Source organism: Mycena indigotica, assembly GCF_014461135.1.
Source record: "Mycena indigotica strain 171206Taipei chromosome Unknown Mind.scaff0006, whole genome shotgun sequence".
NCBI lineage: Eukaryota > Fungi > Basidiomycota > Agaricomycetes > Agaricales > Mycenaceae > Mycena > Mycena indigotica.
The window spans coordinates 1383109-1403163 of record NW_023503005.1 but is presented as its reverse complement, the minus strand read 5'-3'; the positions used below and the strand labels follow the sequence as shown (position 1 = coordinate 1403163).

The 20055-nt window shown below is 51.2% G+C and overlaps 9 protein-coding genes across 9 annotated transcripts; 6 read left to right on the top strand and 3 right to left on the bottom strand.

Moving 5' to 3' along the window:
• Nucleotides 1–4: 4 nt before the first annotated feature.
• MIND_00682200 (Med12 domain-containing protein) lies at nt 5–5537 on the top strand (the record flags this gene model as incomplete). Its single annotated transcript, XM_037363533.1, has 17 exons — nt 5–205; nt 256–380; nt 433–652; nt 700–905; nt 955–1159; nt 1206–1271; nt 1319–1576; nt 1623–2030; nt 2085–2268; nt 2314–2449; nt 2501–2603; nt 2654–2923; nt 2972–3860; nt 3908–4167; nt 4213–4608; nt 4656–4731; nt 4783–5537. The coding sequence occupies exons 1-17, from the start codon at nt 29–31 to the stop codon at nt 5535–5537; spliced, it is 4734 nt and encodes a 1577-aa protein (XP_037219177.1). The 5' UTR covers nt 5–28.
• A 126-nt stretch (nt 5538–5663) lies between these two features.
• MIND_00682100 (uncharacterized protein) lies at nt 5664–6992 on the top strand (the record flags this gene model as incomplete). Its single annotated transcript, XM_037363532.1, has 3 exons — nt 5664–6199; nt 6245–6573; nt 6622–6992. The coding sequence occupies 3 exons, from the start codon at nt 5664–5666 to the stop codon at nt 6990–6992; spliced, it is 1236 nt and encodes a 411-aa protein (XP_037219176.1).
• Nucleotides 6993–7175: 183 nt separating this feature from the next.
• MIND_00682000 (uncharacterized protein) lies at nt 7176–8341 on the bottom strand (the record flags this gene model as incomplete). The annotated part of the gene is made up of 2 exons (XM_037363531.1): nt 7640–8341; nt 7176–7592 (listed from the first exon to the last, which is right to left on the bottom strand). The coding sequence occupies exons 1-2, from the start codon at nt 8327–8329 to the stop codon at nt 7176–7178; spliced, it is 1107 nt and encodes a 368-aa protein (XP_037219175.1). The 5' UTR covers nt 8330–8341.
• A 255-nt stretch (nt 8342–8596) lies between these two features.
• MIND_00681900 (uncharacterized protein) lies at nt 8597–12171 on the bottom strand (the record flags this gene model as incomplete). The annotated part of the gene is made up of 3 exons (XM_037363530.1): nt 11496–12171; nt 10221–11444; nt 8597–10173 (listed from the first exon to the last, which is right to left on the bottom strand). Exons 1-3 carry the CDS (start codon nt 12118–12120, stop codon nt 8597–8599), a joined length of 3426 nt encoding a protein of 1141 aa, XP_037219174.1. The 5' UTR covers nt 12121–12171.
• Nucleotides 12172–12215: 44 nt separating this feature from the next.
• MIND_00681800 (Aminotran-1-2 domain-containing protein) lies at nt 12216–13552 on the top strand (the record flags this gene model as incomplete). The annotated part of the gene is made up of 3 exons (XM_037363529.1): nt 12216–12743; nt 12794–13053; nt 13102–13552. The coding sequence occupies exons 1-3, from the start codon at nt 12228–12230 to the stop codon at nt 13550–13552; spliced, it is 1227 nt and encodes a 408-aa protein (XP_037219173.1). The 5' UTR covers nt 12216–12227.
• A 49-nt stretch (nt 13553–13601) lies between these two features.
• MIND_00681700 (uncharacterized protein) lies at nt 13602–14732 on the top strand (the record flags this gene model as incomplete). Its single annotated transcript, XM_037363528.1, has 3 exons — nt 13602–14140; nt 14189–14502; nt 14551–14732. The coding sequence occupies 3 exons, from the start codon at nt 13602–13604 to the stop codon at nt 14730–14732; spliced, it is 1035 nt and encodes a 344-aa protein (XP_037219172.1).
• Nucleotides 14733–15015: 283 nt separating this feature from the next.
• On the bottom strand, nt 15016–17324 carry MIND_00681600 (uncharacterized protein; the record flags this gene model as incomplete). Its single annotated transcript, XM_037363527.1, has 14 exons — nt 15016–15072; nt 15120–15536; nt 15570–15710; nt 15759–16100; nt 16146–16214; nt 16266–16327; nt 16380–16597; nt 16649–16817; nt 16869–16887; nt 16937–16992; nt 17042–17048; nt 17099–17136; nt 17184–17211; nt 17256–17324. 14 exons carry the CDS (start codon nt 17322–17324, stop codon nt 15016–15018), a joined length of 1692 nt encoding a protein of 563 aa, XP_037219171.1.
• Nucleotides 17325–18273: 949 nt separating this feature from the next.
• On the top strand, nt 18274–19321 carry MIND_00681500 (WW domain-containing protein; the record flags this gene model as incomplete). The annotated part of the gene is made up of 7 exons (XM_037363526.1): nt 18274–18277; nt 18335–18527; nt 18577–18588; nt 18643–18777; nt 18834–18972; nt 19012–19216; nt 19266–19321. 7 exons carry the CDS (start codon nt 18274–18276, stop codon nt 19319–19321), a joined length of 744 nt encoding a protein of 247 aa, XP_037219170.1.
• Nucleotides 19322–19492: 171 nt separating this feature from the next.
• Nucleotides 19493–19994, top strand: MIND_00681400 (uncharacterized protein; the record flags this gene model as incomplete). The annotated part of the gene is made up of 3 exons (XM_037363525.1): nt 19493–19519; nt 19567–19932; nt 19986–19994. The coding sequence occupies 3 exons, from the start codon at nt 19493–19495 to the stop codon at nt 19992–19994; spliced, it is 402 nt and encodes a 133-aa protein (XP_037219169.1).
• Between the last annotated feature and the right edge of the window lie 61 nt (nt 19995–20055).

The following is a 20055-nucleotide window of genomic DNA, read 5'->3' as shown; positions in this document are numbered from 1 at the left end:
ACTGTCAGCTTACGACTATGAAGGTCGCATGAATGAGATGCCTCTCCCACTGTACGACTCTCGGCCGCCAGTTTGGGTGCCACGGACCCACTCCTCAGCCGATATTGGCTACATCGGATTTCACCCGCCTCGTCCCGGTCAAGATGAAGACGTTTTGACCACAGACAATATCAGGAAGGGGTTTAGTCCGCCCCAGGTCGTTCCAGTGCGTTCATCTCCTTCTTTGTCCTCTCAGCCCTTATAGTAAGCTCTCAGGCAGAGCGTTTCAGTGCCCAAGAGGAAGTTTCTGCCCTTATACGTTCCAAGGATGCCTTGCACAACCTCGAAAAACTGGTGCAAGATGTATTTGCGCGCCGTACAGACAATGTTGCACTTATTCCGTGCGTGGCAATATTATACTACTGAATGCCTGCCAACTGACGCTGAGGAAAGGACCTCGACATTTCGCATGCCGACCCGGGTGACACTCAACGACTCCAAACGACAGGCCTGGTTTGCGGATTTGGCCAATCCTGAGGTTCCGTTGGCCAAGCTTGGTAAAAGTGTACCGCATGGAGCGAAAGGCCATGACCTCCTCGATCTCTTACATTCGAACCAAGTCGCGATTCCTCGTGCCGTCTGGTTCTTGCGTGTCCTCGGCGCAAATGAGACGGTGAACTTCTAGTTATAAATATTGGGAAATGTGTAATTTCTTTTCAGGCCGGTCTGCGTAACAAACCGTCGTACAATCCCACTCAGTATAGTGTCGACTGGGCAAATGTAGTTACCAACTACCTAAAAAAGCAATTGGCCGATATTGCTCTGCCGAGCGCTCCTCGTTTAGGCCTCAACATCAAGCAAACTTTCAAAGGAGTCCTCGCTGATACCGACACTCGCGAGCGGTGGATATCGCGTTTTTCTTACAGGTATGTGAACCACTCATTTTTGTCATATGTATGGTCTAACGTGCAATAGTCTGGAGCTCCTTCGACCCTGTTACTCGGAGGGTTTAGTCGATAGCCGCACATTTCTGGTTTGGCTTGTCCAACAAATGGGGTCTTCTACTCTAGCGCAAGTTGGTTTCCTTGTTCGCTTAGCCGAAGAATACGTCGATGGAATCATGAAAAATCGCTCTTTGGCCCGTCCATTCATCGATGCCTGCTTGTCCAAGCTTGCGGAGGTACGAGTCTCCCTTCGGTCAGTTTTCGCTAAATCATCTGGGCCAGATCAGTTCCACCCCCACCCAAGAATTCATGATGAGCACACAAACAGTACTTAGAGTTTTACTTCAGGTCCTTAACTCCCACCCCTGCTTCTAAATGACTAACCAATCTTTTAGAGAGTTTGCTTGGCCCTTCCAGACGCTTTTGTCAGCCCTAGAATGTGGTCAACACATGCTGCACTCGTCAGCGAAGCCCTCAACGAGAGCCTTGCCCATGATTCGATGGAAGCGCATATCGCCCAGAATTCTCAGGACATTCAGCAGCTCCTGTTGGATTCATTTTCAGACATCAAACGCAGAAACGAGGCTATGTTATTCACAAATCTACCTGCCCATGTTTCTGCCAAGCTACGCACAGTGGTATCTGATGTTCAAGTGAGCTCTTCTCTCCAAACTACTCCAATTCTGATCATGTCATTAGTCGCTCAACTCCATCTCAAGCAAAACGGACCTTGGAAGCGTGGCGTTCTTCTCCACTCAGTTCGATGACATTTCCGTCTTCAAGGACAAACTGCAAATGCTATTGACTTGGACTGTAACCCCACTTCAATTTGGAGACCATCGTCCTGCTGCGGCTGTGACGTTGATTCAAAACTGGAGGGATAAAATAGGTGAACGAGCTACCCGACGCGACTTTTGTAGTCCAGATGAATTTTTGCAAGAGCAATTATTCGAATGGCTTGACACATCGGAGATCGCTGAGGATTCCCACAACTTACGTGCTGTCTCCATCCTCTACGGAAAGTTGGTCAAAGCGGAGCTCTTTTCATACGCTGGCTACATTCAGCACCTCATTGCTCGTGGTGAGGAAGGATTACATTTTTCCGATGTCTGTTCTGTTCTTCTCTGGTAAACAAACCCACTGACGGTTTTTAATGTTCAGACTTCGACTTCGCGACATCGTGATTTTCTGCGATCTATACCATTGTGGAACACAACGGCAGCTCTTACAACGCAACGCAAAGTGACTTTACATGGCATTCGTGCTCGGGAAACAGTCGAGGATCTTCATGAACGCGAGATTCGAGGAGAAATTCGTGCATTGCTTCCTCAGCTCTCCAGTCACGGTGAGGAGTCTACTTCAACATTCCTGCGGGTCTAATGGCTATAAGAACTCAACGGCACCATTGATAAACCTAGCCCCGATGTCGCTAGCAAGTGCCCCAGTCTGACTTCCGCCTCCCGTTTCGAACAAGTCAGAATTTTCCGTCATTGGCTGATGCCTGTGTTGCGCAAATATTTCTCGCAGTGAGCAAGACAATCTATTTCTTGAAGTTATCCTCATCTGGTCGCTTCCAGTCCCAATCAAGAGCAGGTTGAATCGACACCACAGTTGGTGAACTGTTTTGCTGTCTGCACGGAGCTCATGGTTCATACTAAATGTTTCCATTCTGTGCTCGAGGCAAGTCTTGCATTCTTCTTCAATTGTTGGATCTCACCTTTGTTGTGAAGCTGAGTCTCTGTGCGCTTCAACGTTCCACGACGGTCGAGTTGCTTACGGCTGTCATTGACACACTCTACCGCTTTGGATGCATCTGGAATTGCATGAATGTTATGGGGACCATTGCCAATGCCCTTTTCGCCGCTCATAAACGATGGAAGAAGACACGAGGGGGCGAGTTTCGTGCACTGCTGAATGCCCTCGTCGATTTTGATGGCGGCCGATTTCTCGACGAAATATCTCGAGCCCAGGTTGATGCCGATATCACGTCATTCACTCTTGTAAGTGATGAACGTGACCTATAGTCATTGCACTAAAAGGACAAACAGGCTCTCCAACCCCAGCCGAATCTTCCTGAGCCTACTATACCTGATGTACTCCCAGAGATTCTGCTACTTCTTGAAGATCCTCGTGACGAGGCTCCCTCAAACCTTGCCAGTGGTTTGTGGATCCGATATCGAGTCTCGCCTGATTGGGCTCTCAAAGTCTGGGACAATGTTGTTGCAGGCGTTCGTCAAATTCCATATATGCACACAGAACCCGATGGTCAGCGTGCTCGCGCTGTTCGCTATGGCGTTTTCTTGTGGCACATCAATGAGCATCTACCTAGAGGCCTAGACGATCAAGTGTTGAAATGGTTCCTCGGCTCTGGGAAGAATGAAGTTGGTGGGTTGGGGGCAGATGCGTGGACTGTGCTCACCACCGTATTGCTTCATTTGGCTATCAATGGAGCCCTCCAGGCGACGACTATTCTTGAAGGGCTCATCTATCCTACCTGGCAACTCGGTGCAACCGTCTCTTCTTCACAAGAAGGCCAGTCCCGTCAAGTCTTGCTCCACGCCATCAACAGTCTATTCGAACAACTCCTATTCCAGCACGATGTTGGAAACGAAACCATGACGTTACTCGAATCGCAGCGTATGCAAACGCGGCGCCAGGCTGTCTACGAGGACCCTCACTTCTCACTCCTCATCACAACTATCCCATTACTCGTCTCTTTGGAAAGCAACGGATACCTTTCACAAGATATTCGCGCTGCCTTTACCTCGCTTCGGCTCACCTTGTCTTCGCACCATAATTTTCGTCAAGCAGCGTTCGGGAATCTGGATGCAATTCGGGAAACCTTCAATCAGTCTCTCGCCGAAGATGAGCTCGACGATAATCGGGCCAAGGTCATGGTCGCCGCGTTGCGAGAACTGCTTTCTGAATCATCAGAAGGTGAGTGACATAATCTTATTCTGACCTCTAATCCAACTTGTTCACAGATGCTGCCATCGAGCTGTCGACATGGCCCGACGTTACATCACTCTTGAGCCCTTGGAAGTTGACGGCCACGGCCATCGAGTTGCAATTCCTTCTTCGTCACATGGGTCGCGCCTTGTCTTGTGAGGGTGCCCACACCGCCGCCGCTCAAGTCAGCCTGGACAAACTGATCTTAATGATCTTCCACCACTCGATGACGTCAGAACAGGCTTATTTCGTTGCGCAGATGGCACGAGGAACTGAGGGTGTCGTTGCAGCAAAGGTAACAATATATAACACAAAGCTCCAACTCTGACCTGCCTCATAGTTTATCAACAACGGACTCAAGCGTGTGACCGAGATTCTACATGGTGTCGACATGACGTCCTCGAAGAGTCTCGGTGATGGCTTTGAACGCACAGAGGAACTGTTGAGGGTGATTGCTTATGTCGCGGAACCGCTTCGGACTTCCGGATCACTACTCCCATCGCTCGACAGTGTCATCCAGGACGAATTCTTCAGCATCTTGAGCGAAAAATTCGTGCAAGTCGACCAGGCATTGAAAGAGCATCCCTCGGATGATATTCTGCAAGAGAAATTGACACACACAGCCATTTCTCTGTCGCGACTGCTCCAGTTCCATCTTGGCTTCCCTTTTTCGTGGACAGCGCGCATCAAGGAGTCAAGTTCGAGTCTTTTGTCGACAATCTTGGGTTTAGTGATAGTGGGTGGCTGTGTTTTGTTTTTGGGCTGGACTAATAATTTGTGTAGATGCATGGTAGCGGTACAATGCTGGACCTTGGAGCATATTCCTTGCTCATTGATACTCTTTACTATCTGTTGGACGGTGAGCCGTTATGAGTATGTTGCACGTGATTTGACTGACAATGCTCCGAAGAGCTCGTGCATAATTCACGAACGTCTGCAACTTTCGACCCATTCGCTCATGCGCCCCATGTGCTCCCGTCAGATATACCTGCCGACTTTCCCCGCGAATACCGAAATCAGGTCCAGGCACTGCTTCGTCACTTGCCGCCTCCTGCTCTCGTTTCGCAACTCGCAACTTCGCTGCGGGACTCGAGCGGTGGTTTTACCCATTCGCCTGTTCACAATCGGCCGTGGGAGTGGATTGAGAACCTGGGCGAGCCGAATCCTGTGGGCGACGACAAACCGCAGTCGGTCAGGAACTCGGGGTCGGTATCGCTGGAGCTGTTTGCGGCGCGACTGACGGGTGATGTCATCCTCCAGCATGCTGACGGGGATACCCGGCATATGAACAACATGCGGAGTTTCCAAGACGGACTGTCGACGGAATCGGTGCTGAAGAGAGACTGGAGTGAAACGCGGATGGAGCCAGATGCAGCCAGTCTGGTGGATGGTGGTCTTGGGGGCATTGGAGCGCGGCTGAGAGGCGGTGACATACCGTTTGACAGAAGGCGGGCCTCGCCTGCTTCGTCTGCCATTTCGCGCGCGTCGACTCATGGGTCACATGGCTCTAGAGCCAGCCCTGGCCCTAGTCGGCTGACTAACATCTCTGAGGACAGTGGGGACTCGTCGTTCAATCAGGGCACGAAGCGCAAGGCCACTGACGATGAAGAGGTAGCTGTCAAGAAAGCAAAGCCTGCACCAAAGCCACGCGGAAAACGGAAATAACGGCCATCTATCTATCTGTATTGCTATGATTCCTGTATTATCTTAAGTGCTGTATCGTTATTAATCGCTTTTTTTACCTGAGGGACTCACGTTCGGTCACGGCACATGATATTGTCACAACCAACAATGCTATCCTCAACCATTGAGGTCCGATTCACAGCCACCCCCTCCGAGAGCTTCACTGCGCGTCCGTGGGCAATTCCCGGAAACCGAAAGGACCTCTTCACTGCCCTTCGACCCACTGCAAACATCCTCACTGTTGCGCCGGACGCAGTCTTCATCAATGACCTGGACGATCGCCGTGCCCAGCTGCCTTTCAGCAGAGCCAAGAAATGGGGACTGGGAGAAGAAACGCGCACAATTTTTGCGCGAGCGACTGCAGAAGACGGACAACGTTTCTGTCTGCGGTTCATTTTCAATGCAGACCGCGTCGTCCGCCATGGCCACCCGAATCGTCGTTTCATATCAGCGCTCGTTTCGGATGCCAACTTCTACACCGAGCATCTGCAAGCTGTTGCGGGAGTGCTTGTGCCGCATCATTATGGCATGTGGACGATGAAGACAGGGGGCTGGGCGGGGACAGTGTTGTTTAGCCTGACACAGTGGTGTGGAACGCCGTGGAAATCGCTAGTGAGAACAAAAGTCAATACGCGGGCTAACAAGTACTACCCTTCATGCTACGTCTATGCTACTTACTGGTCCAACAGACTGCTCATTGCTCGCACATTCGAGCTGCTTCACGATGTGGGCATCAACGTCAACGGCAGAATGGGCAGCGATGTCGACTTGTGCCACGTTCTGTTGGACGTCGACGACCCGCGAGTCACGCTAAAGCGACAACAAGCCGGCCATGCACGCTGCTACATCGCCGATTTCTCTGAGGCAAGCACACACGAATGCGCTCGCAGGCTGCCCGTGATTCCATTCGGCGAATACCTCGTCAGATGGCGGCCCTTCGAGTTTTTTGGCTGTCACGAGCTCGTCAACGTGAGCCTCTTGTTGGGTTTCCAGCCGCTCAAGTCTTCCGATCCTCCAGGTACGCTCAGACTACCTCAGCCCCCATCCAATCTCATAAAAAGCCTAGAGACCCCTGTTGATGAAGCCCTCCAGTGGTACAATGCTTATAGAGAAGCCCACCCCAAGTATACGAATGCCGCAACCCTGGTTGCGCAACGCGCCGCGCTCTTTCCCAACTCCTTCCCTCTTTATCCGGGCCTTGAAGTTGGTGGAGTCAGGCGTGATGACGTCACCTCTGAGCTTCTTTTGTGGGATGGCGGTCAAGGCAAGATACACCCTGAAAATTTCCAGATCGCCTGTACCCGCGAGGATCTCGCGTACAAATTGTGGGGGCAATACATGGCGGCAAGCCCAGCAGCGATAGCAATGAAGAAGTCGGACTCCGATGAAAGTAGCTTGGGCGGGAATGGTAGTTCGAGTGAAGAGCATAGTAATTGAGTCTGTTTCACATGTTCTTGAATCAATCCAAGCACGTCCTCATCTTGGTAACGGAAACTGCACATACGGAGGGTGTGCAGCAACGAACAATAAGGCCCACCATGGAGAGTACTAATGAGTCGAACGTAGTAGCGTGCATTGTGCCTAATAATGCGCGACTCGAGCGAAGACATACACCTAGGCCTAACCAGCTGCCGAGTCAGCCCATTGCGCAATTCCACGATGGCGCTCTGCAGCTTCAGTCTGCTCGGCCGCCTTTAATCTGTGAACATCCCAACACTTTGACGGCCACTCCAGGTCACTGTCGGTCTCCTCGTCATCAGAGTCGTCCTCGTTGACTATCTTGATCGGCAGTTCAGGGTACGCGATGTTGGTCATCTTTTTGTAGTCGTCGTGGCCGAACTTCTTGATGACACACTGCAGGTAATGCCAGCGGAAGAGGCCGGGAGGGGGGAGGCCCGTGGCATTGGTATTCTGAGGGACCACAAAATGACCGTGGAGAAGCGGCTCGTTCTGTACCTGACCTTTGGGCAAGGTGCCATAAACAGTCTTGACCCACTGCTCATCCACGGTCGTGAAGCTGTGAGCCTCGTATTGATTCTAAGCAGCATGAATATATATATACAAGACGAGCAGAAAAAACCCACGTTGCCGATGGAATGCAAACCAAGCTCATAGTTGTCAAAATAGGGGCCCAGGACGGGGGATAGACTCAGTCCGAAAGCACTGTCGGTTACGCGGAGAGTTGGAGGAGGGGTCTGCCCGGTGAAATCCTCGTAGATCTGCCGCGCGAGATGGTCGCCCATGCGTTTGGGGCATATGTGGCGATTGTCACTGGGGGAGACTTTCGAAATCCAGCAACGGCCCCCATCACGCGTTGCGACACTATTTCGCATCGCGGGCCCGTCCCCGCCTCTGGATGTCACGGACCTGTTCTCGCGGTGGCTGATCTTCGTCAACGTGGTCGGCATTTCCGCCGGCCAGGTATACACGTATGTTGAAGCGATCAACTGCTCTGACTGCGAAACCGGGGCCCAAATCTGCTCATGGCGCTTCCAGACGACAAGGGAGCCTCGCTTGAGGGAGGGATCGCAGATGTCATGGGCTCGCTGCAGTAGCCAGTCCGAGGCTTCGCCTCGAGCGTAATGGAGGAAGTCATCCAACCGCCCATGCAACAAACAGATGGACTCGCCGGCTGGAGGCTTCGTTGCGGGGTTAGTTGCATCATCCTCGTTGGGGGTATAGGGCGAGTAGAGACGAACAGAAGAAGAGGGAACGCGTAGTTGGAGAAAGTCAGTGGGGAGCTCCAGCACAGGGACGAAAATTGGTAGCGGCATAGGAGCAGTTAGTCAGAAACCTATAAATATGCTATGCTTATGTGACGGGTACGGTTTGAAGAGAGGTGTATCCGGTGGTGCTCGAATTGAAGAATTCCAAGGACAGGCTCCAGACAAACCAGCAAACGCTGTTACATTTTGTCACGTTCATCGCTATCTGGAACAAGCGTAAGGCGTAAGATGCTGTTGAGGAAACATATGCTCTGTCTTTTTGTTTTAAATGCACAAAATCAGCTTATTAGGCACAGTTCATTATCCTACATCACTCTATCCAAACGTTTGACTCGACCTCGCACTACTCCTGGCCTTGGACAGCCGCCACTCGTCCGGCTTCTCATATTTGTTGTACAGCGGCTCGATCTTCTCCTGTTTCTTCCGCTTGCTGATCTTATTGGCATCCGCAACCTTGAAGAACTGGGGCGCGACCTCAACGAGCCACTTCGGCTCGATAGCGGTCACGTTGTGGCAGTACTCACGTGTCGTCAATACGAGTTCGTGGTACACCACCCACTCCGGGTTCCGATTAAATAAGGCGGACGACGGGTGGATATAGACTGGAGTGCCCTCCACAAGAGTCTTGTATCCTTCTTGAGGGTCTTTTTTCGCTGCGTTGCGGAAGAAGCCAGAGCAGATTGCCCGCCGAATAATGTTGTAGTCGCGTCCAGCAGAGAGAATTTCGTGCTTGTACCGGTCCATAATACCGAGCAGTTGCTTCCGTACGTCTTGCGCGCGCCGCATACTCCGCGCCTGGATAAAATTCTCGTAGCACCACGGATTGGAGAAGTTTGCGGCCTTCCAGCCGTTGTAGACAGTCAGCAGCGTCAGGTGATCGCCCTCTGGCTGATGGAACTTGGCCTTCTTCTGGTCCGCTTGTCCCTGCTTCTCTTTGGGCCGATAGAACACTGTTTGCACTGACAGCATGGCTACAATCGAAAGGATCTCTTCGGAACACCCGAGGTCGACTGATGCGATCAACATCTTCGCTTGAGATGGGTCCATAGGGAAGTCTGCCATTTTGCGACCCAGGCGCGTGAGTAAACCCTCGTCATCCAGCGCGGACAAAGCATACAGCGCTTCGAGCGCCGTCAACATTGTCTCTGGCGGTGGCGGGTCCATGAAGTCGAAACTGAGCAGGTCGTTAATGCCCATGGCCTTCAATTGCAGGATGGTGGACGACAAGTTGGTCCGCTGTATTTCGGGGATGGAGTTGGGAAGCATCTCGTTTCGGTAGGCAGCCTCGGTGTACAACCGGTAGCATTTACCAGGACCGGTCCGTCCGGCACGCCCGGCCCGTTGACGAGCTTGAGCTTGAGATATGGGCATGACCACCAGCGAGTCCATGCCCAACTTTGGGTCGTATGCGCTCTGCTTGACGAAGCCAGGGTCTACGACGTAGTAGATTCCAGGAATAGTCAAACTAGTCTCTGCGACATTGGTGGCGATGACGACTTTACGAGCGCCAGGTGGAGTAGGTTCGAACACCCGTGATTGGACTTCGGAGGGGAGGGCGGAGTAGATAGGAAGGATGATGAGCTCCGGTACTTTTGGTCCCAGCGCCTTCATTCGCTCGAATAAGATTTCACAAGCTGTGTCGATCTCTTCTTGTCCCGTCAGGAATAAAAGAACGTCTCCAGGCGGTTCGGAAAGATGAATTTGCATCACTGTGATTAGAGAAGCGTCGAGATAGTCGGTTTCTGGGTCCTTGGTGTACAAGATTTCAACGGGGAATGTGCGACCGGGAATGGTGAAAATGGGACATCCAAAGAAGTATTTAGAGAACTTTTCGGCATCCAGTGTCGCAGAAGTCACGATGAGTTTCATGTCTGGACGGCGTTTGATAGTCTCTGAAAACGGCGTTATTGCGTTTGCGATGATGAAAACGCAGACTTACTTTTAAGTAACCCAAAAAGAACATCGGTGGCAATTGTCCGTTCATGCGCCTCGTCAAGCATGATGACAGAGTACGAGCTGCATAGCGGGTCGATTAAACACTCCCGCTGAAGCATACCGTCGGTCATGTATTTAATCCGTGTTTCTGGACTTGTGCAGTCCTCGAAACGAATCGTATAGCCGACCTCTTGACCTAACCGACACCCAACCTCTTCAGAGACACGTTTGGCAACAGACATCGCAGCAACGCGACGTGGTTGTGTGCAACCAATACGACCCTTTTCCGCATAGCCAGCCTCCGCGAGATATTGGACCATTTGCGTTGTTTTACCAGAACCAGTATCTCCAATGACAATCAGCACTTGATGTTCCGCGATAGCTTGAAGTAGAGGATCGCGAAGTTTGTATATGGGCAGACTCTTTCTTTGGTCTTGAATACTGAGAGTCGTAACTTGACCAAAAGACACAGCCTTGGCATCTTTCCACCTGCCCGTCTCGCTGGCTTGTTGTCCTTTGAAGTTTCCTCGCATATCCTGTGCAAAGACTTTGTCGGTGTCTGATGACATGGGGTCCAACCACGGTTGTGCGAAGTCGCGAGTTTGCGAATCAGCCTGGTCATTAGCTTCCTGTTGCCTCAGCTCTCGTCGTTCCTTGGCAAGCGATGCTCCACTTAGTGCCGCACGATTCAAGGAGCCATCTGGTGCCTTGACAATCTTTACGGGACTCAATTCAAGAGTTCGTTTTGTCTGTCCAGCGAGGAAGGGTGGCTCGTCTTCTCGGATTTCTATGTCCAGGTCCTCCTCTACCTCGGCACGAGCCACGGGGTTGTGGAAATCTTCGTCGAGGTCAGGATATTCCGAAGCATCCAAAGCGCCTGACGAGATGAGTTGTTTGATCTCCCAGCGCTCTGGTGAGGTCAGGCGTTTGGCAGAACGGACTGGAGCATTGTTGACCATGGATGTGTCCCTTCCTCTGAGTGGGACGGCATTGGCGCCAGACGACGCAAACGACGGCCGATTTCGCTGCTCCAACATCTCAGCCTCTGATTGAATACGAAGGTGAGGAGAAAGGTCGCGACCTGTCACTTGGTCGACGTCCTTCATAGAAAGGCCAATTCTACTCCCGGCTACACTCATGACCTTGACTTTGACAGGCTGCCCACGGCTGAGTAGGTCGGAAGCTGAGTTGACACGGCCTATCTGGATATTGGAAACGTGCACCATTCCTGCCAAGTGTTGGTATAACCTTTCAAAGCATTGACTTGTTTGAGACGCACCTTCTGCCTTTCCAGCAACTCCTTCCAGTGTGACGAATGCCCCGAAATCCTTCAAACCTGACACCCTCCCATTGTAGATTTTGAACAGCACAGGTCGATCATCTGTAGTAGGTCGTCCTCCGTTCCGACCATAACGAGGGGGACTTGGACTGCGACGTCTGGGTGATGGCGACCGCATCCGTTGCCGTTTCGGCGACCTCTCTTCGCTGACTGGCATATGCCTCTTTCCTGCGACCAGATCCCCCAATTCCTTCAGGAAAACATCGTCGGAAACAGGCTCCGTATTTTTCATTGAAAGACCAGGTAGAATGCGCTTCTTCCTCTCCTGCTCAGAAAGCTCGCCCTCTGGCACGGCTTTTGCTTTGCCATTTTTCTTGGCCTTTTTCTTGTGCTTCGGATGCATGCTGAGAATGAGTCGGTCTACATTCTCGACAAAAGAGTCGGGGAAGTCAGCACCAGCCTCCTTGAGCTTTGCCTTGAATGCGGGGAGGCTCTTGTTGGACTGGTCATGAATGGAGATGATGAATTCGGCAAGTGTCTTGTCGTTGATACCGGTGTGGTTGTCAATCTCCTGCACGATTTTGTTCACAAGCGACAAGAACTCAAGGTTGAGAAGGTCGTCCATTTGAATATCGGGGGTTGGTCCTCGTCGAGAGGTGGATGGCGGCGGAAGCGCCGTGGTGGGCACGTGACATTCTGTCAAAATCAAGTCCTTCTCGTCTCTTGACTCGAATGGCGATTCATGGCTTGCCACAGTCGACACCGACCTCTGGGAAGCCTCTTCACTTTGATCTCCTCAATGTGATACGACCAAATATCTTACAACTTCACCCTTATCGGGCTGCTCGCGACGACTATTCCTCTGGAATCCTGGTTGACGCGAATGAAAATGCTTTGGGCCATTCCATAGACTCAACTTCTGACTCTCTGACATCCCTCCACCTTCACCGTTACCCAGATCCAGCACAGCCTGAAATAAAGGCACGCATTGCTGCCCTGCGAGGGTTTCCTGAAAGCGCTATCGACCATATATTCCTCGGTGTAGGCTCAGACGAGGTGGTCGATCTATTGATGCGTGTTTGCGTCACACCAGGCAGAGAAAAGATTCTCACTACTCCTCCGACCTATGGAATGTATGCTGTCTCAGCTCAAATCAACGATATTGGCGTTGTACGATGTCCACTGGAGCTTTCGGGCACAAATGGAGAGGGCGGGGAGAACGGCAGGTTCAGTGTCAAGCTGAAGGAGGTTCGCGGTCCTGTTTATGCGACCATGTCTCCTGCTCTATCGTCCTGCAGGTCAAAGCAGCCATTGACGCGGACCCGTTGATAAAACTTGTTTTCCTGTGCTCTCCTGGTAACCCCACGGGAACCTTGATTCCCATTCATGTTATCAAAGAGCTGCTCGACTACCCCAACTTCAAAGGCATCGTGGTCGTTGACGAGGCCTACATCGATTTTGCGACACCAGAAGCGTCTGCCGTCTCGTTGGTCAAAGATTACGGCAACATCTGTGTGATGCAAACTTTGAGTAAAAGCTTTGGTCTTGCTGGCGTGCGGTATGCCTAGTCCGTTTACCCCCACAATTAGTTCTGACTCTTCCACAGGCTAGGTGTTGCCATCGCCCAGCCGCCACTCATCCAAGTACTATCCAACACCAAAGCGCCGTACAATATCTCTACGCCTACGTCTCATATCGCTCTCGCCGCACTTTCTACGACTTCCATCAATTTTATGCGGTCTAAAATGACAACCTTGATTGGCTCTAGAGCAGCACTACTTCAAAGCCTCTCAACTATCTCCGAAGTTGGCGCCCCCCTCGGCAGTAATGATGCGAACTTTGTTTTGGTACCCATTCTCGACAAAGATGGCAGCGGAAACCCGGACAACATACGCGCTCAGCGCCTCTATAAGCTTCTCGCGGAGGAAAACGGCGTCGTTGTGCGTTTTCGTGGCAACGAACCAGGATGCACAGGCTGCGTCCGGATTACAGTGGGGACAGAGGATGAGAACGGAATAGTTGTATCCATGATACGTAAGGTGTTGTCGGAAATATGATCAACATAGTCGCTCTCCAACGTTTTGCACGTGACTTCGACTCCTTTCCATGGGACTTACAATCCAAGTCAAATTCGACGAAACTTCAACCTCATTCACCGCTCAAAGACTCCGTATAGCCGGCGACTCGGAGCGTGTACGCTTTTCCGCTCTTCCTGAAGTGGCACAAATTCTGCGCGTACCCGCCAAAGCATTCTACGCCAATGGGCCAGGAGATGGGGAACGTAAACGTGCTTTCCTTTCCAATGCTCCGATCTGGGGACTCGAAGATATGGCAACTATTTACTACGCCAAAGGGATTGCTGTCGACGGCACCCGCTTTTGCCTTCGCTTCATTTTCAACGCGTCGCAGGCAATCCGAGACCCGGAATCCAACAACTATCAAATATACAGCCGCCTGCTCCAGGATGCTAAGTTTTCCTCTCAGGACCTTAGTTCATCTGCTGGTGTTTTGACTCCGATTCATTTTGGTCTCTGGCTGATGAAGACTGAAGACTGGGCAGGCAATGTTATCTTCAGTCTCACACAGTGGTGCGGAATTTCATGGAAAAGTCTAATGCGAACGAAATATAACACTCTGCAAAACCGGTATGGGATAAGCAGTCTTTTCCTCCTCGTCAGCTGACACTTGTGAAGCGCACTCGTTGGTCGTACCTTTGAAGCATTCCATGATATGGGCTTCAAGCTTGTTAAATCGGACTCCTTTGACTCGTGGCATTTGCAACAGATTCTGTTGGACATAGAGGACCCCCACTTGACAGAAAACGCTCGCCTAAATGGCAATGCACGTTGTTTCATCGCTGGCTTCTCGGATGCCGTAGAACATTGCTGCAAGCGCAAAGTCCCTGTTCTTCCTATCGGTTGCTTACTCCCCCGCAACACTTTTGGATGCGAAGAGTTACGTAGTCTCAGTCTCCATCTCGGATTCACCAAAACGCCTACCGATCCTCGTTCGTTGCATTTTGTGTTCAACGGTACCTTTACTTATGGCTTCTTAGCTGACTTCGCCTTGAAAGCCGTGGAGTGGTATGAGTGTTATCGACAGCAGCACACGAACTACGCTAGTTCTTCACTTCTTATGGCTCAGCGCAAGCGGATGTTTCCCCGCCCAGTTGCCTGTTTACGAAGGCTTGGAAATCTCGCTCGACGACGACGAGGATTCTGGTTTGATCTTGGTTGATGAAATGAAATGCCGTCTGGACGCTTCAGAACCTATCATCCGAAACCTCAATCGCCATTCGCTGGCGTCGAGACTTTTTGGACCATGCATAGCAACCAGTTCACAGCCTCGTAGCTCTCTCAGACTGCCGAGTAATACGAGCCAGAATGAATGAGATTGCATGTGATTACATCAGCATAAACGCTCGCAGCCAAAATTGGAAAAACGTGTGCAAGAAGAAACAGATAGATTGGGACTGTAATTACAGCAGTGATTGTCCAAATTGTCTCATTAAAACGATAATTCACACGAAATTCCAAATCTGATTGGAGTTGTTTGCGGTACAAGTCCAGGATTGAACCTTGAGATACATTAAAATATAACGTTGGGAATGAACGGAGTGAGTACCTGATTGCCCGCTGTCAAGTTCCCATTCGTTAAGTCAATGCAATCGTTTTGCCCGACCCACTGGATCATTTTGGAAGAAGTCACAGTGAACTGTTGGTTCGCATCGCCTGTCTGCCCTGGGGTACATGACCAAATCTGGATTTTGGTACCAGCCGTTGTCGATCCCCCAGTTATGTCCATGCAGAAGCTGTTATAGACAACAAGTGTATTGCCGACATGGCTCCATTGTTGGCTGGCTGAACCAGAGCTGCAAGGTTGGACGACGACTGGGCCACCGTTTGCGGCACTGGGGGCGCTGAGACATGTGTTACTGCTAGCACCTGGTCGGATGGTTTGTCCGCCGCCGCCGGATGTACCAGGGCCAGTGGTATGAGTCCAAGCCTGGTTAGGACCGCCAGTGCAGGTCCAAATTTGCATCTAGCAGTTGGTCGTTAGATGGAGGGTAAACACTGAAAATTTAAGACTTGCCGGGTTGTCATTGGTCGCTACACCGTTGGTGAGGTCCAAGCAAGAGCTGTGTCCGCTCCATTGCAGAGTGTTTCCAGATATAATCCATTGCTGGTTCGTGTTGCCATTTGTGCAGGTTGAAATCTTGATTCAAGCTAAGTCTGTCGACCATCCCACAAAACATGTTCGCACCTGGAGCTTAGTTCCATCAGCCGAAGAGCCAGGGGGAACCGTCAAACAACGCGTCCCAAAGATCTGCAACAAGTTGCCGGAGATTGTCCAGCTCTGTGACGTCGACCCGCCCGACACACAATCCTCAATTTCGACCGCAGCACCGTCGGCATTGGAGGCAGCAGTCAGGCATTTGGACGCGCTTGCACTAGGATGGAAGTACTGATTTGGGGTCGGTGTCGGTGTCGGGCCTGTAGAACCACTCGTTGTAGTGGAAGAGAATACTGGGGTGCCCGTTTCACAAGCAATCGAGCCTCCACATGCTGCTCCAGGATCAGGGGTACCATCGCAAGTCCATGATGACTGTAAATTAAGCTCTCAGTTCCAAATAATAACCATAAGGCTCACGCTCTGAGTTTGAGGGACGCCAATGGCCTGGTATGGGTCAACGCCAAGACATTCAGCCATGGTCACGAGCTATTATATAATCAGTCTCACAGAAAGAAAGTCGCGGTGTGGCCCACTCACATTGTAACCATGACTTTGGAAAAGGTTGATGGCGAACGGAACGAGAGTGGTCGATGTTGTTTCTGAGAAGCGTGTTGAGCAACATTCGCACTCGAACAACGTACTACCATGTACCTTCTGTCTCATGTTCCAAAATCAACGCGTTGGTGACCTTCGCGTTGATGACATCTTGATATAGTGCCTCGGATTGTGCGGTCGTATTGCCATCTGCGTCACCCGTGTCCCAGTCCCACAACGCGAGACTTTGGCCACGTGCAGCGGCAATACTTTGAATGTTCGAGTTGTAGTCGCCGAAGGGAGGACGCATGAAGGCAGGCTTGATTCCGAGAATTCTGGCGGAGAGCATAAGTGTGAGCCGAGAAAGCCAAGTTTTGAGATCGAACCTCGAAAAGGCTTCCTCCATTCTGAACATCCCATCTTGAATTTGAGCCGTCGAAAGGGTGGGCAAATCGGCATGGCTCCAGGTGTGCGACCCGATCATGTGGCCAGCGGCGTATGCGTATTTTACATCGGAGATTCGGTCCGGGTTGTAGATGCAGTCCCAGTTATTTCCTATATTTTTTGTCACCCCATGGCACGTCAAGATGTAATTGATCCACTAACCATTCATGAAAAATGTCGCCTGCCTGAAGTCAACAAAGCATCAGTACCGTTTGACTCCAAGTGCTCACCTTCGCACCAGCAGCTGTGAAATGGTCCGAGATACTGCGAAGGTAGATATATGGTCCTGTAGCATCATTTGAGCTAGCAAGTCTCGAAAAGTCGAGTATATGCACCATCATCCTGAAACTTTCGATGAGCTCCAAGACGCAAAGCAATGAAAAAGTACCCACAAAGGTTAACGCGACATCATTAGCCTTGATACACGCATCTGAAGTACATTCAAGCTCACCGCTGTGAAAAGATGCGCCGACATACCATACACCTGCGGTGTTGCGCGGTATTTCTATGAAGTGTCAGCGTTGATTGAGGAGATAGCAATGGGTAGACCAGAGACGAATGGGCGAAGACTGCTGAGGCAGACAAGAGGGAGATGACGAGTGAGGCTGAGGGTGACATTGGGCGGACAGGCAGGAAGGCCACCTACATTGGCCGCGGCTGCCCCACCGGTATTTAAGCCGAGCTAACTATGTTGGCGTTATTCAACAAACGACAGAAATCATGCCCGGAGCTGTAGCGGTGACATTTCGATGATCCCTCATTGCCGATTTTTAGGCATTCCTCCGTCGAGATCGCGAGTGCTTGCATTGAAAGCGTATTTTTGCCTCTTTTCATGAGCATTTTTTTTACCTTGGACTGGTTCTCGCCTTCATCCGCATGGCCGGGTTGGCGGCGCCTCATTCTGGGTACGGGGCAAGGGCGGCTAGGTTTAAAAATAGCCCTTGAAGTGGGGAGTTTTGGCCGTAAATTCCCAGAGTAGCGTCGTTTTGACAGTTTGGGCTATTTAGAATCGTCGCCGGGCTTGGGTAGGACTCGAGTCATGACGTGCCTCGATGGAGAACTCAACGTCCATTGCGGTCCCTAATCGGCTGGGGTTTGTCGGAGAATAACAACACGGGATACCATCAGACACGTTCTCGCTGTTCTGGCGTTCAGGTTAGAAGATGGAGTGTAAACGTGGTGTTGAGCTTCAACTTCGAGTTGGAGTTGAGGCAGTTGGTACCGATAGTCTATAGAAGCCAAGCACTCGGCATTGTTCATGTGCCAGCGCATCTATCCGCGGTCGACTGTTTGGCTTTTAAGACATTGCGATTGGGTGCAAGTCGGGTCGTGCAAGTCCTCAGTCATGGCGCGCGACAAGTTCAGCAGAGTGTGACTGTCATGTGTGACGGGACGTGAACTTGAGTTTCAATTGTTTCAACAACCACGATGCAGAGGCGCTCTCGAAAAAGACTCAATAATTCGATCCAAAGAGCCTTGGAAGTGCTCTGCGCGCATTTGCCGTTTGTTCACCCATCTCCTCGCCCGATGGTCAAGAACTCATAGAAGTCTCCGACTCAAACTATGAATGAGTTGAATCTCTCCGAGCATAACAGGCACCGCATCTACGACGACTGAATCATGCGCAGTTATTGCCACTTGTTTCTCGGCCAGTCCGAATGTTGTGGACTTGTCACGCGCAAAGCTGTTCAGCTTATTAAGACCTTTGTCCTTCTCCTCAATCTCCATGTCCCAACCACCTCCTTACGGAGGCGGCCCTCCACGGACCAACCCAGACGCCCGTCCTTTACCGAGTGGATGGATTACCCAGTTCGACCCCAAGTCTGTCCATTAACTCATGCCCCTTAATGATTCCTTACAAATATCACAGTTATAATGCCTGGTTAGCTTTTCCTTAATCTGGTTGGATTGTACTCCACTGAACTCCTCTCCCAAGGTTCTACGTCAATACGCTTGCTTCTCCGCCTATAACAACCTGGACTCATCCCCTTGGTGCCCCACCGCCGCCCCCCACAACCTCAAGGCTATGCAGCGCCATCGGGGCCTCCTCCTCCCAACAACAACAACAACAGTGGATATTACCCTTCTCAGAGCAGTAGTCCTTATCCTGGACAATATGGCGGGCAGAGTCCTTACCCGCCACAACAAGGCGGTGGCTACAACGGAGGTTACAACGGAGGCTACCAGCAATCTCCCCCTCCCGGTCAATATCAACCTTACAATCAGGGCTACCAAGGACCTCCCCCTCAAGACCAAGGTGGCAAAGGTGTGTTATCGTTACCCGATCTCCACTGATTTGACTGAGATTGCCAAATCAGGTCTTTTCGGTGGGATGTTCGGGAATCATCAGCAACAGCCGCCTCCCGTTCAGACGGTGTATGTCCAAGAACAGCCTAAGAAGAGTGGTATGGGAATGGGCGGCGCTCTTGCTCTCGGTGCCGGTGGACTTCTTGGTGGTGCTTTGCTTGCTTCAGCGTTTGACGGAGGCGATGATGGCGGAGGCGATGACGGTATGTCGTGAAATTTTTTGCTTTGAGTGGTTTTAAATTCGTCGTATAGGAGGAGGATGGGGCGGAGACGATGGTGGGGGAGACGATGGTGGAGGGGACTGGTGATTAATCAACTTTCTTCTTTTGTGTGAATCGAATCTTTGTCATCTTGGTTTTCTGGAATATACGCCTACCGTTGAGATCATGTACAAGTTCGACGATGAGCTGCGCAGGCGTTCATACACCTTTTCCTCAAGTTCCATCACGTGACCACACTCATATTTTGCTTTCGACGCGATGATTGGGCTGAAGGGCACACTTAATGTCGGTCTGCCACAACGTTCAAATTGACATTACTCACCCGCCAATAGATAATAGACAATTCCGGCGCCCTGGTCGCCGAGTGCGTCAACGTATTGAAGCAAAAAGTCAATAACGGGTGGGGTTCGGTGGGGGATGAGATTGTGGTTGTTGTTCAACGGGCACGGCCTGTGTCTGCTGCAGCTGCAGCCTCTGTCACAGCGGTCAAAGTGCGAAGAGGGGACGTTCGGAGGGCAGTTATTGTCAGGACACGGAAAGCCGTGCGAAGACCTGACGGCCGACTCATCCGCTTCGACGACAACGCTGCCGTCTTGCTCAACAACAAGCGCGAGATGCTCGGGACCCGTATTGCTGGTGTTGTCAGTGCAGACCTGCGGATGAAAGGGTGGGGAAAGATTGCTAGTTTGGCACCGAAGGTGGGTTTTTTTGTTCTTTCTCTACGTCTTGCCTTCAACCCGGCGTCTCTCAGGTCATCTAGCCCTTGCGTTGAAAACATATGCACTGGTGCATAGTAGGGCCATTCCAAAACCCATCAGAAC